Raw genomic sequence first — 14,858 nt, forward strand, 5'->3', positions numbered from 1 at the left:
CGTTCTCACTTGCCTCAACAGGTCTTCGCAAGCGGAGTTTAGTGTCCAATGAAGGAAGGTACGCATAAGTGGGCTGGCTACACCCCTTGCAGAGGCCTTGGATTTAGGTCTCCCTTGGTTTGATGATATTAAATACTAATAAGTGTTACTCAGAATCCTTTACATCAATTATAATAAACAAGTAATGAATGAAACAATTCACAATTTGAAAGACAGAACAACAAAAATAATTATATTTGTACTGAGATAGCAATATTTTTATTCACAAAAAATGTTGAGCAAATATTTCATTGAAGTTTTAAAGATAAACATTAAAATTATATATCCAGCAATATGTTTTTTATAAAAGAAGATTCCTATTACATAAATTCTGTAGATATTTGATCAAAAGCTGTAAGCATATGTTATTGATTTCTAACATCGGTGTAAGTTAAAGTGACCCAAAATTTGACTTGTTATTATTTTACCAAGCTTAGAAAGATGAATGCCAAGTCATCTTCAGCAGATAAGATGTATAATATTCAGTTTCCATCTGTGACTTAGTGAAGGAATTTTAAGTAACTGTCCTGCTGATCAAAATACAGGTAACTATTGATTTTGTCGGCTATTAATCAAAAATCAGGAACCTTTCACTGAGAAAAATTGTAAATATTATTCCAGGCAATCAAGTTTCAATTAGTATCATTTGTGGTTTACTATCGGAATTAAGGATGACATCTTACAATAAAATAAAATGGACAGAAGCATAAATAATTCATTAGAAGGATTAAAAAAGTTGCAAAAATCCAAATTCTCAGAACTATCCAAATTATACAATCATGACAAATACATAAAACTCTGTGTATGTGTGTGTGTGTGTGTAGTCTAGGCAACTATGTGGCTAAATACATACAACAATTTCCCATGGATATTCAACATAGATACATATGATTGTACTTTTTCATGTACAGTTGAGTTTATTTGCATGTGTATGTGTGTGGACTTGATGTATGGGTATCTTGCATGTGTGTGTGTGAGTGTGTATGTAAGTGAGTATGTGTGTGTGTGTGTGCATTTATGTATGTGTTTAAATGGGTGTGTGGATGTTTGTGTATTTCTGTTTGCATGACTGTGCATTTGTATGTATTTGTCTTTATGAAAGTCTAAGTATTTGTGAGAGTTAGAAAGCATATAGATTATGTATGTTAATTATTTCTGCATGTTGGTAGACAAATAAAAATGTTGTCTAATTTTAGTTTGTGGAACATCACCTCTTCTATGTCTTAAGTTTAACAATCACAATTTTGGTATAGAAGTAAAGTGAAACTGACAGAATATTTCACAGAAGCATGTAACCTTAGAACAATTCTTCTGCTGATTAACGACCTAATAATAGTAAGCAGAAGTGATAACTTATGAGAAAAATGTAACACTATTCTGATGATGTGTTTACAGGTACTCATAACTGAAGGGTTATGAAAGTTCTGAGTTCAATCTACTTGCATGGCATCTTAAACAAATATCTTCAGCCATAGTATTAAGTCAACTCAAACCTTGTGAATGAAATTTGGTAGATGGGAACTGTGCAGAAGCCAATCAAATAAATTGTATTTGTAACTCAAAGATCTGTGTTGAGGTAATTCTGTCTTAGAATTATATTAAGGTTACATGAGCTTGTGAAATACTCAGTCACTTCCATGCTAATTCGATGGGTTGGTAATTCAGTTCTGTGAACAACTGAATAGATATTGCTTAAACGGACTGAAATCTATTTACTTACCTAAACATTTGGAATAGAAACTTTCATCAAATCTTATTTGAAAGTATCACTGACTTTACAGCTTGTTTTTCAACAAATAAACTACAAGAATTAAGCATAATCATTTGTTTGTTTGTTTGCATGCAAGTACATATGCATATATGTATGTACATATGTAGGCATGTGTATGTGTGTATGTATGTATAAACATAAAGTGTAAATGTATGTGTACTTATATGTATGTATGTAGGCATGTGTATGTGTATATGTATGTATAAACATATCTATGTATATATGTAAGTATGCATACATATATGTTCATACAAAATTATGTACCTATATATGCATGTATGTATGCATGCATACATGTATGTATGTATTTTTTGCTTGCCTTTGTATTGTGTTTTTCATGTATGTGCTAGGTAAAAGGAAAAACTGCACTACACAAAAAGATCCACCTCAAAAGATTTTCCTCCAGGCTGAACCATTGAAAACAAAAACATTTGAAAATAGAGATTCATTATTTAAATTCACTGTAAACCAAATATCACATGTAAAAATTAAATATCCAAAATACTGATTCAACTCGATATTATGCTTATTTTTAGAATATAAATTTTTATCTGTATGTATCATTAGCTCGGTGATCTCCAATCATCACCAGGGGTTTTATTCCTGAATAAAGAATAAATACATATGAAAAATGAAGGCTGTAAAAGCAAGTGCAGAGTTCTCAAAATAAATGGAACATGAGGAAAAGGAGGCCCATGAAGACTTGAGAGGAAGTAGTAAAGACTGATCTCATAATGTTGGACTTCACAGATGAGCTGACAAAGGGGAGAGAAGGTTGACAACATAAGGTGCTGGAGAAGACACACCCCTACATGCAAGTAGAGTGAGACAAGTGAAAAATGGTGGAGGCTGGGTGACATATCTGCATATGTATATGTGTGTTTTATTCATATGTGTTTGTGTGAGTGTGTGTGTGATTATTTGTATGTAAGTATATGTTGTCTCCTGCTATGTATGTCCCTGTTGAGTTTGCATCTGTTCCCTCCCCTATCTTTGAAAGACTTTCATCTCCCTATCATTTTCATATTGCACATCACTCTAACACCTATTCCTCTATCTAGTCATTTCTCCAACACTCACCCACTTTACCTCAACATTCACCCTATCATCACACATCCTCTTTTCTATTTACTGTATTTTATTAGTATAACTGTTACAGGTAGTATATGGTACTTTGTAACATCAACTTTTCTGTACTGCCAGTCATCACTTCCTCTCCTCCAAGTTACTGCTCCTTATATCTATCATTCTCAATATCAACCACCTCTGTTACTATCCATCACTCTCACTAACACTCCCACCCCCAAACGCTTACAAGCTAACTTACTCTTCATAATTAGTCTTCTGTTATCATTCTCAATTCTAGTCTCTAACTCAGACATGTAACCTGGCATGTATAAAAACATCATAGAGTAGTAAGGATTCTCAAACCTAACATGATACAAGACAAACTCACTAGTGCTTGTACCATGATAACATACACCCAATACTCTTTGTAAAGGAGTTGGTGATCAAGCAGAGACAATGTGAGCATGAGAAGACCCCTTTTCTCTCATTGAGGACATGACAATCTCTGCAGTACTAGTGCTATAATAAAATACACTCAATGCAATCTCTAAAGTGCTTGATGATTGAAAGGGCATCCAGCTGTAGAAACCATGTCAAAAATTAAATGTATGAGTGAGACATGGTCTGTAACTCCAAATAATAACAAACTCAACCTACAACAATCTGTCCAACCCATGTCAACAATAGAAAGCATTTATATAAAATGATGATGATGACAAATGTTTCAAGCTGGAAATCACACTATGATTTTCACCTTAGACAACTTACAAACTATAGCCATTTATTTATGATGCAAGACATGAGAAACTTAATGCTGGTTTCAAATTTTGGCACAAGTCCAGCAAGTTTGGGAGCAAGAGTAAGTCAATTACATTGACCCCAGTGTTCTACTGGTACTTATTTTATTGACCCCAAAAGAATGAAAGGCAAAGTCAGCCTCAGCAGAATCTGAACACTTAATGTAACGACAGATGAAATACCGCTAAGCATTTTGCTCAGCATGCTAACAATCCTGTCAGCTTACTGCCTTTGTAAGAAATCTGATGTTAAAATCTAGGTCAAAATTGTGAGGTAATATTCAACTGTAAAACAAAAACAATTGAATACAGCTACAATTTTTTGGAAATAAAGATACTGAAGGATGGTAGCCTTGGGACATCTAAGGACTGTTGAATAGACTTCATTGCTTGTGGCAATAAAACAGTAAGATGCATATCAAATTCATTCAATAAACATTATGACTTTACCTTCACCTTCCATGCTGGCAGGGGATAGAAGAGGGATCATCATGATCTAGCTTCCTGACACCACCTACTTTGCAGAGTGTGCATTTATTACTGGGTGCATTTATTATGGCCCCAATACTAGAGTGGCTGTCATGTGCCTGGTCAGACTAAAGAGTCCATTCATCATAAGTTTTTCTCTGTTCCTTCGCCAACTATTTTACTGTGTACTAGGTGCATTTTTGTCAAGGCACCAGCTTTAGTAAAGTTGCCTTGTACCTACAAGACTGAAGAATCCTCACTACTCTATATTGTCTTCATTTATACATGGCATCAAGATCAAGAGAGTGAACTGAAGAAGGAGCAACAGCAGATGTTCCATAGAAGGGAATAGCAGAAGAGAAGCAGCGATAGTAGCTACATATTTACCAATGTGAGAGAGAGAGACAAAGATATTAACTGATTGATGACAATAGTGATCGGTGATGACAAAAGAAAGTGATGGATGTCAATAAAGAGTAGCCTGAGGGAGAGGAAGAGATGGCTGGCAGAAGGCAAAGGTGAGGTGGAGTGTATCATATGTAAATAGCCTTCAGACATAAGGGAAAGATAAGAGTGATAAGGCTGGTTGTGGAAAACACGCCATTCTAATGATATTTCTCATTACACAAGTAGCATAATGCAGTCAATAGAAGGGAGTGAGTGCCAGAGAGATGAGAGAGTCAAAGAGAAGATATCCACTTCCATTCTTGCTATATAGGCAGCATGGTGACATGAAGTAAAGAATGCATAAATGGAGAAAGCCTAAGCCATGGAGATAAGTGACAGAGATGAATGATGGGGAAAGAGTGTGAGTTATGGAGAGATGAGTGATGGAAAGACGAATGGCAGGATATGAAAGGATATCTGAGATGGAGGATTAACAGGAACATATCAGACACAAGAAAATGTTCTTGTGTCTGTTTTCATATCAGTTGAGTGCATGGAGACAACATATAATAAGTGTCTGGTATGAAAGATACAATGCATCACCTAGTCTAGGAAATGAACCTATAACTTAATGACCATGCACCCAGCACCTTAACCACTTGGCTACATCACTACCACCATTCAATGTTTGCTTTACTGTACTTGCATAAGAGGACAGGTTTTCTCTAGGACCAATAAAGTCTGTCTTCAATCACAAAGCTCATTTGGTCAGAGCTTATCTCAGTTTCCATAACATTTAAACAACTGAGAATATGAGACAATATCCCCTGCACAGTTACCAGTCCATTACAGGTTACTCTAAGCTACCATTAGTATTCATGTCAGTTGGGTGCATGGAGACAACATATAATAAGCCATTATACTGTGACCTTACTGGATAAAAAAATCAATACAGTTATATGCAGTTACATTAAATATAAATGCAGTTATATATATATATATATATATATATATATATATATATATATATATATATATATATATATATATATATATATATATATATGCATGCACACACACAGATGCACATGATTTTGTTGACAATGACTTATGGAGTTTGCTAGGTTTCTTCAGACTGTAAGATGAAAACCTGCAGATATCATTGCTTACCACTAAGTGATAGGGGGAGGGTAGAAATGGTCAAAAACTTGGCGCAACTGATTGTAGGCAAAAATGCAAGTGATCAGAATTTAATAAGAAAATGAAGGTATAGAAAAATAGATAGTAGTGGAGCAGGTAATGACAATGCTAAAATAGGTGTTATGGTAGTTATAGAAGAAGTTTAGATGTAAGGAGGTATCAAATATCAAATATACATGATTAAATGAATGTAATAAATCAACATGGATATGGGATTTTCAGTTTAAAATAGTGAGTACAGGCCAAACTTGAAAGTTATTGTGAGCAAAATTATGATTTCTTCTGTTCAGATTTTAAGTTTTTTATTCAGTGATTGTTTATTGTCATTTATGCATCTAAAAACACTTGTTTTTTGCATCATACATACATACATGCATACATGTGTGTGTGTTTATACAGAAATACAGACAGATAGAATGATAAGTTTATTTTATAATTTTTAATAAGCGAAAAATTAAGAAACTCAGAAGCCAATTAAAATCAATGAAAAATGGGTGTATATACTCATATTATAGAATTATATTTCTTCTGTTTGTTCTAACAAACCTATATAGATATACATATTATAAATGAATCAGTTTCATTTAAGCACTTGTATTTTGTGGATGAGAACTTTCATACTTGTCCATGTAAGGTTTTACAGTATTCCACACCTGAAGAAAATAAATATTATATGTAACTTAGTGATTTTTTAAAAAACATGTCCATGTTCATAGATGCATATACAAACATATATAAATATAAAATACAATGGTTTTATTAAAGCATGTAGTCATTTTTGACCATTTTCTCATTCAAACATGTAAGCTACATACAACACTGTTGTTGCTGTCATTGTCCAACCAACAAATCATCTGCTTGCTTCACATCTTCAAAGAGATGTATGTAACAGATCCCTTTCTTGGAAAATAGGTAAGGCTTGGCAACAGAAAGAGTATCCATCTGTAAAGCAATGCCTCTATAATCTATTTGTCTGAACCCAAGCTAACATCATAAAATGGACATGAAACAAATGAACATACATACATATATGCATGTGTGTATATATATATATATAGATATAGATATATATAAAGAAAATGGAGAGTGTGAACACAGAAAAAATACTAATATATGACAAGTGAGTAGAGATAGGAGTGGCAGCCAGCCTCTAACAAAAAAAAAAACAGATCTAAATTCTATTAAGGGTGAATAGTAATATGACCTAGTTCTTCAGGACTGCAACTAGCCATTGACCACTGTGGTTGTAGTTTAACCACTAGCTATTTTTAGAACAGAATCCAAAGACACACATGCTTACACACACACACATGCACATACACACACACACACACATGTTGCTATTCAGTCATTAAGGAACTCTCCATCCTTTTGGATGTAAATGAATAGATGTCACTTTTGCCCTGAAGAGATTTTTACCTTTTAAATTCATAATGCAATTTTAATTGTAAAATATGAATGAAGGTGAGAAATTGAAACGTGCACAGGCGACATGAAATTGACTATTAAAACCTCTCTTACTTATATTTTCAAATAACCATTATAGCCTTTAGTTTTAGTTAATACCTAACTGGACTCACACATATCTTTCTTTCACATAAGGATAAATATGCATCTCCTAGATCCTATTCTGCTTTTTCTTTTCTCAAGTCCTATGTATAAATTCTGTTTACACTTGTTGCCCTGAAGAGTACAGTGATATATAATTAATTTAATTTAATCTAATTAATTTAATTCTACTTAACCATGAATTTGCATAATTTTTACATTGCTGTACAAAACAATCATCTGCATGAATTAAAATTCTCTTATATTTTAACATTTCTTCTCCATTTTTATTAAAATTTTTGAGTTTTATGGGATTTCTTTCCACAAATTCACAACACACAATATATAAATTGATTGTTCTCTGTTCACACTCTCTGTTTACTATATATTATTAAAATTCTGTTCTCCTATATCAGATAAAGGAAAACATCTATAACAACAACTGGAACTTCATAAGTATTAAGCACTGATGTCAAAGAAGAACCATCAATAAACACTAATACTAACACAAATTAACAGATTTCAGGAAAATTAATCGAAATGGAGCTAAACTGGTGTACACAGGGATGAATTACATCCCTTTTGAAAGAGCAACTTCTCCCCATTTGAAACCTTATATATATATATATATGCATGTGTATGTGTGTGTGTGTGCATGTCTAAGTGTGTATCTTTGTATATGTATCTGTGTGTGTTCATGTTATCTATGATAGACCAATATTCTGTATAACGCAATATCTATATTTCATTGACTTAATAATAAATACTTAATAGTAAGTACTTTCTCAAACTAAATACTCTAAAGTATTTAGTAGTACCAATTTACCTTCTAAGTTCATATCCCAACCAGGTTCATTATACTTTTCATTAGTTTGTGATTAATAAAGTAAGTGCCAGTTGAGACCTAGAAATGGACATATAATTGATTATGTTACAGCCCAATCACTTAAACCACTAAGAGAAAAAGACAATGAAAGCAATCATTACCTTTTCTTCTTTCAGCAACTTGGTAGCAGCATTAATATCAGGTGCCATATAACGGTCTCTGTCCCATGGTCTGTAATATGAAATCAAACTTTGTTTTAGAAAAAATGTTAAAATGACAGTTATTTATCAGAGTGGAAAACCACATTTGGAAATCCTCAAAAGAGAAACTCTATGACAATAACAATCCCCATAGCTTGGACTACATCTCAAAGGTTACCCCTTTTTCTTGGAACCAGAAATACTTCATCACCACCCCCCAAAAAAAATTTTTTGAAGCTCTACAGACTTCAAGTGAGGCTCACAAAGGAGAACTACCCCCATATCTGTGATGGCGTTGTCACACATACACAGACATCTTTGAATACATCCAGAGAAAAGCCACTTGACTGGTTGGTATATAAATCTTTCACAGACACACTCCAGTCTCTCTGTCTCCTTTCTCTGTCTTTTTATTGATACTACAATGGCTTCTGCTTTTTTAATCAAGCTTATTTCATGCCTCCTCCTCCACTCAGGTGCTCTTTGCATCAATAGTGCATTTAATAATATGACTCACAGAATTTATTCTGCTTCTCTGCATCCTGAGTTCAAATCCTGCTTGAGTCAGCTTTGCTTTTTATCCTTTTGAAGATGAAAATAAAGTACCAATCCAGAGCATCGGATTGACAGAACTGTTCAAAGTGTAGGTAAGAGAAGCTTTGTGATATCTGTTCTGATTCTCTACATTCTGATAGCAACACCTGTGATGACATTTGTTTCATGCTGTATTGGCCCAAGTCAGTAGCCTTTTCCATGGATAAAAATTGATGTTGTGCAGACTGAAGACTTACATCTATGGGCAATTGCCAGTCTTCTTCGAAAAATCATGTTCAAGTTTGTATACACATGTGCTGAAACATGATCTGCTATGACCAACAGGTGCACTATTAATATTTAATTGAAAATATTGTACATAACTATAAGTCAATATATATATATATATATATATATATATATATATATATATATATATATATATATATATATATATACTATACTGGGATTGGTTTGTTTGGCTTAACCCTTCAAGATGTTGCAGTCCAACAACTGAAACAAGTAAAAAGATTTTAAAATAAATGATAAATAATTGATTATCAAGTGCAGGAATGGTTCTGTGGTTAGAAGTTTACTTGTCAACCACATGATTTCAGAGTTCACTGCATGACATTTTGAATGAATGTCTCCTACTACAGCCCTGAGCTGCCCAAACCCTTGTGAGTATATTTGATAGATGGAAACTGAAGGAAACCCATGATGTGTGTTTGTGTGTGTGTGTCTCTTTCTCTCTCTTTGTGTGTTTGTACTTGTTCCCCACCACCACTTGACAACTGATGTTGGTTTGTTTATGACCCCATAACTTAGCAAAAGCGATTAATAGAATAAGTACCAGGCATAGAGAAAAACATGTATTGGGGTTGAGTCATTCAACTGAATTTCTACAAGGCAGTGCCCCAGCAAGGCCACAGTCTAATGATTGATACAAGTAAAAACCATAAACTGTACTTACGCAACAACACTGCGAACAAGCTTATAAACTTCCTCAATAGGCTTTGTAGGTTTCAATGGTTTCAGGAATTCCAGACCTTGACATGCAGCCAACAGTTCAATAGCTAAAACTGTTATGAGACAATATTATACAGATAGTAACACAATGATTTAAGGCACAATAAAAAAAATTATATATCTAAAATCTGTGGAGAAATGAATGATGTTATAAGAAAATTTTAATTGTAAACACTGTGTAGTAAGAAGTAAACTTTTAAAGTGTTTAGTCCTCTAGTAAGTTTTGATTCTTAAGTCCCTTTAAGTCATTTTTGCTGTATATGTCCTTGGAAAAGTTGTAGATGTTGAATTTTACTACTTTTCTCTCATTCTCTTTGTCAAAAAACTCAGCTTATTTTGTCGTGGTTCAAATCATAAGCAGAAACAGGATCCCCTACTGAAGGGGGTCAATAATGTATAGCTGTGGTTCTCAACTATTTTGGACCCTTTTGATTAATAAATTTATTCTGGTGGACCCCTATCGTCATTTGATGTTTAAAAACTACTCTTACTGATACTTCTTTCAAAATTCCTATTTTGTTTTTCACACTTTTAACTTGTGTAGTTTGTACTGTGTAAAATGTTAGATAAAGAAACTGAGCTGTTTCTTACAATAAATTCATCTGAAGCAAAATTTTTTCATAGGTCCTTAGAATAATATTGTGGGTAACCAATTAACTATTCTGCTTGTATGGACCCCCAAAATTTTATATGGAACCCCCAGGAGTCATACAGACCAGGTTGAGAACCTCTGATCTATATCAACAGTTCACAACAGAATGTCTCAAGATATAGCTAGATGTCATATAAAAATAACTAAATTTTATTTTAAAAAAGTAAAAAATACAAAGTGTTTTTCTACACTTTATTTATTGAATAAAGACCAAAAACCTAATAATTTTTATGGCTTAGATTATTTGTGCTTAAATATATAAATTCTTTTATTTGATCTAAAGTGTGTCATGAGTAAAAAAAGAATATTAGGGAATTACTGGTCTGTATAAACAAAGCACAAATTCTAAACATGCATGATCGTTCGTTTCATTAATTTCATCATTACCACCACCACCACTATTATCATCATCATCATCATATATCCACTTTTCATACTGGTTTTGGTTGGATGGGTCACATCACAAAACTCACCAAATAGCATTTATGTACAAAAATTTAAATACTATAAAACTAGTACTTATCGACTCATCATATGCTATATCAGTTGATGGGTAGCATATTCTAGCGTCACTAATAAAAGGATATTTAAAATGACTCTACTTTATGAAGCAATTTTTTTCTATATTTCCTCTTCATATAAGGTCAACCAAATATGTTTTCTTTCCACAAAGGAACTTATTATTTGATGCAGAAATTACGATCAACTATTCTAAAAAATAATTTTTTTTAATTATTGTTACCTTGTTCTACATTTTCAACAACATTCAGTGCTTTTCTTGCAGCAAATCCTCCCATGGATACATGGTCTTCAGTTCCTGCACTGGTTGTCTGTGAGTCAACAGAAGCAGGATGGCAAAGAACTTTATTTTCGGACACTAAAAATAAAAACAAATTTGAAGCGTCAAAAAATTAAAAAAATTAAGTAGCTTTGAAGTATCTTACAACATTTTAATACTTTCATCATCACCAACGTATTTATATATTACATCAGTCAATATCATTTAAAGATAAATCAACACAGAACTCACAGTAAGCCCTTTACAGATAGTTCTTTATGTTTGTTTATGTGCGTGTCTCAGAAATCTAAAAGGGCCCTTTTTGTACAAGAAAATTTATTCCATCCAGCCTTATATAGAACCAATCTAGCTTTATGCTGAAGAGTTAAATATTTATAGCCTATAAAATGTTCTGATCATCATCATCATCATCATCATCATCATCATCGTTTAACGTTCGCTTTCCATGCTAGCATGGGTTGGACGATTTGACTGAAAACTGGTGAACCAGGTGGCTACACCAGGCTCCAATCTGATTTGGCAGAGTTTCTACAGCTGGATACCCTTCCTAACGCCAACCACTCTGAGAGTGTAGTGGGTGTTTTTACGTGCCACCGGCACAAAGGCCAGTCAGGCAGTACTGGCAATGGCCACACTCGAAATGGTGTATTTTACTTGCCACCTGTACAGTTACGTGCCACCTCAATGCTTCATTATGATATTGTATAAATATCTGAATGCATTCAAAAAGAAATTAACAGAAATACAACAAAATGCAAAAGTGTCATATATTTAACACTTACCTAGGGCTGCAGCTGTGCAATGTGCAATCATAAAGCCAGAATTGAGTCCACCATTTTCAGTCAAGAAAGGAGGCAAATTCCCAAGAGCTGTAATAAAATATGTAATATTGACCATCAGTATCATCATCATCATCGTCGTCATCATCATTGTCATCATAGGTGCAGGAGTGGCTGTGTGGTAAGTAGCTTGCTTATCAACCACATGGTTTCGGGTTCAGTCCCACTGCATGGCACCTTGGGCAAGTGTCTTTTACTATAACCTTGGGCCAACCAAAGCCTTGTGAGTGGATTTGGTAGATGGAAACTGAAAGAAGCCCATCGTGTGTGTGTATGTGTGTGTGTGTGTGTGTGTTTGCTCCCTGGCATCGTTTGACAACTGATGGTGCATTTACATCCCCATAATTTAGTGGTTCAGCAAAAGAGACCAATAGAATAAGTACTAGGCTTACAAAGAATAAGTCCTGGGGTTGATTTGTTTGACTAAAGGCAGTACTCCAGTCTGGCCACAGTCAAATGATTGAAGCAATTAAAAGAATGTTTGCTTCCTATGCTAGTATAGGGTGGATAGATCATAATCAGTTCCTATTTTGAGCTACTGATCTCCTAATCAGGGTGGAGACCATGACTTGTTCGTACATTCTATTTTTGACATGTTTTCTATAGCTGGATGCCCTTTCTTATACCAACCATTTAATAGAGTGTACCAGGTATATTTCTTCTTAGCACAGCCTCTCTATTCTACATCATCTCCATTCATTCACCTACCACTTTACAAAACATAGGATGAGTATTTCATAGTAGTACCAGCAAAAGTGAGTTTACAAGACCAAAGTGTCCTCAGAGCTTTACACTGTCCCCTTTTTGTTAAAGGTAACATGATCAAGAGAAGAAAAAGAAGAGAGAATGATAGCCAAACAACTAAGACAACAGGATGAAAGAAGAGTGTAAGAGAGTAGAATGAAAGAGACTGAGTGCTGAGAACAAGAGGACGCCAGAGGATGGAGTAATGGAAGAGAGACAGTGACGGTAGCTGTATGTTTACATTTAAGGGACAGAGTAGTAGAGTTCAGTGATCATAAAAGAATGATGTTAATAATGAGTAACTAAAATACATATTGGTTTTACTATTTCACTTTTTGCAGTAATTAACTGGTTTCATATCAAATGTTAATTCTGACTATTAAAATAAATTAACTATTAAACTTATAAAATCAATCAACCAAAACTTCATGAAGTCTCTGTAAAGACTATATGATATGCATGCAATACACACACACACACACACACACACACACACACACACACACACTCACACTCACACAACTTTTTTCCATTTCAATATGCCAGATATACTGACAAGACTTTGGTCGGCCTTAGGCTAGCATAGAAAATATTTGCTCAAGGTGCCACACAGTGGGATTGAACTTGAAACTATGTGGTTAGAAAGCAAACTTCTTAACCAACCACACAGCCATGCCTACACACCTATATTACATTAAGGATATGATATACAATGCATATCAATACATGTATATGAAGACACAGAAATGTAAACCTGATTTATCTATTTCCTAGCAGAATATTTGAAATTCAATAGTAATGCATACATACGTTTATTTACGAGGCGTTCAATTCGTCTTTCACTTATATTCGCCAATTCATGAACTCCAATTGCAAGATAATCATTTGCCTGAAATGAAATATTTAATAACAGAAAGTCATACATTCTAAATTTTCCAAGAAAAATCTCAGGTAAAGAAAATTTATGGACATTGAGAATATAGAGTATTTTTAATGTTTTACTCCTTAACCCTTTTGTTACCATATTTCTGTTGTAAGACACAGTCTTTAATTCAATAAATTTTGAAAATAATGAAAGAATCTATTAAAATATACTTAAGTATTTATTTTATAAGATTCCTGATGTGAAATTGTGTGTTGAAACAAATATTATTATACTTGGGGATGGTCATATTTTTGCCAACCAACCATACATTCCTATATACTAGGAGAGCTTATCTCCCCTTGTCAGTCATTAAGATAGTGCTTTTGTGGCTATTGAGTGATTGATTTTGACTCTTATTTCTAGCAATACTAGTACTACATTGTACCCTCTGTCACTTTAGTGATATCATATATGTATGTGTGTGTGTGTGTGTATATATATATAGTTATGTTATCCTCATTATCCAGTTCAGCTTTGTTATTATTATTATTATTGTTATTATTACTATTATTATTATTATTATTACTATTATTATTATTATTATTTTAGTGTCCTTTCATCACGCATCCTGTGACCTCTTCAGTGACTCTTCATCCCACTTGTCTTCACCTGTTCTCTTTAGTCCATTTCAGACATAGGACTAAAATAAGAATAATAATAAAACTGAAATGAAGATACATATATTTATATACATATATTACTTATTATAATATTCAATTTGGTATGACTAAATTGAATATTCCTGTATATTTGGAATTTTACATTCCCTAATATTATAATAATTATATATATATACAACCAATTATATATATATATATATATATATATATATATATATATATACTTTTGTATAAGTTATATGCTTACACAAAAATGATTCTTAGAAATAGGCAATAATGCCTTTTTACTGAAAAAGGTTTTGAGGATAAGAATATACATGTTGTTTCATCATTTTATTTAATAAAGTTTCCTTCATCCTTAATAACAGCTTCTATTCGAGGTCTGAACTGCCTACATGCTAGAATCAAGTGG

At 33.3% G+C, this 14,858-nt stretch overlaps 1 protein-coding gene across 3 annotated transcripts in view; it reads right to left on the reverse strand.

Annotated features, from left to right (window-relative positions):
• Window positions 1–230: 230 nt before the first annotated feature.
• The window catches only part of LOC106871166 (histidine ammonia-lyase), a 75,265-nt gene continuing 60,637 nt past the window's right edge, over window positions 231–14,858 (reverse strand). For all 3 annotated transcript variants that reach the window (XM_089350494.1, XM_089350488.1, XM_089350492.1), the window contains 6 exons: window positions 13,712–13,790; window positions 12,101–12,187; window positions 11,262–11,396; window positions 9,812–9,920; window positions 8,266–8,335; window positions 231–6,383 (listed from right to left, as the gene is read on the reverse strand). In XM_089350494.1, the coding sequence (XP_089206620.1) occupies window positions 6,315–6,383; window positions 8,266–8,335; window positions 9,812–9,920; window positions 11,262–11,396; window positions 12,101–12,187; window positions 13,712–13,790 (549 nt within the window). In that variant the 3' untranslated portion in view covers window positions 231–6,314. The remainder of the gene's footprint in view (window positions 6,384–8,265; window positions 8,336–9,811; window positions 9,921–11,261; window positions 11,397–12,100; window positions 12,188–13,711; window positions 13,791–14,858) is intronic.

The sequence above is a fragment of the Octopus bimaculoides genome, chromosome 1, assembly GCF_046866305.1.
Source record: "Octopus bimaculoides isolate indiv1 chromosome 1, ASM4686630v1, whole genome shotgun sequence".
In the NCBI taxonomy this organism is placed as follows: Eukaryota; Metazoa; Mollusca; class Cephalopoda; order Octopoda; family Octopodidae; genus Octopus; species Octopus bimaculoides.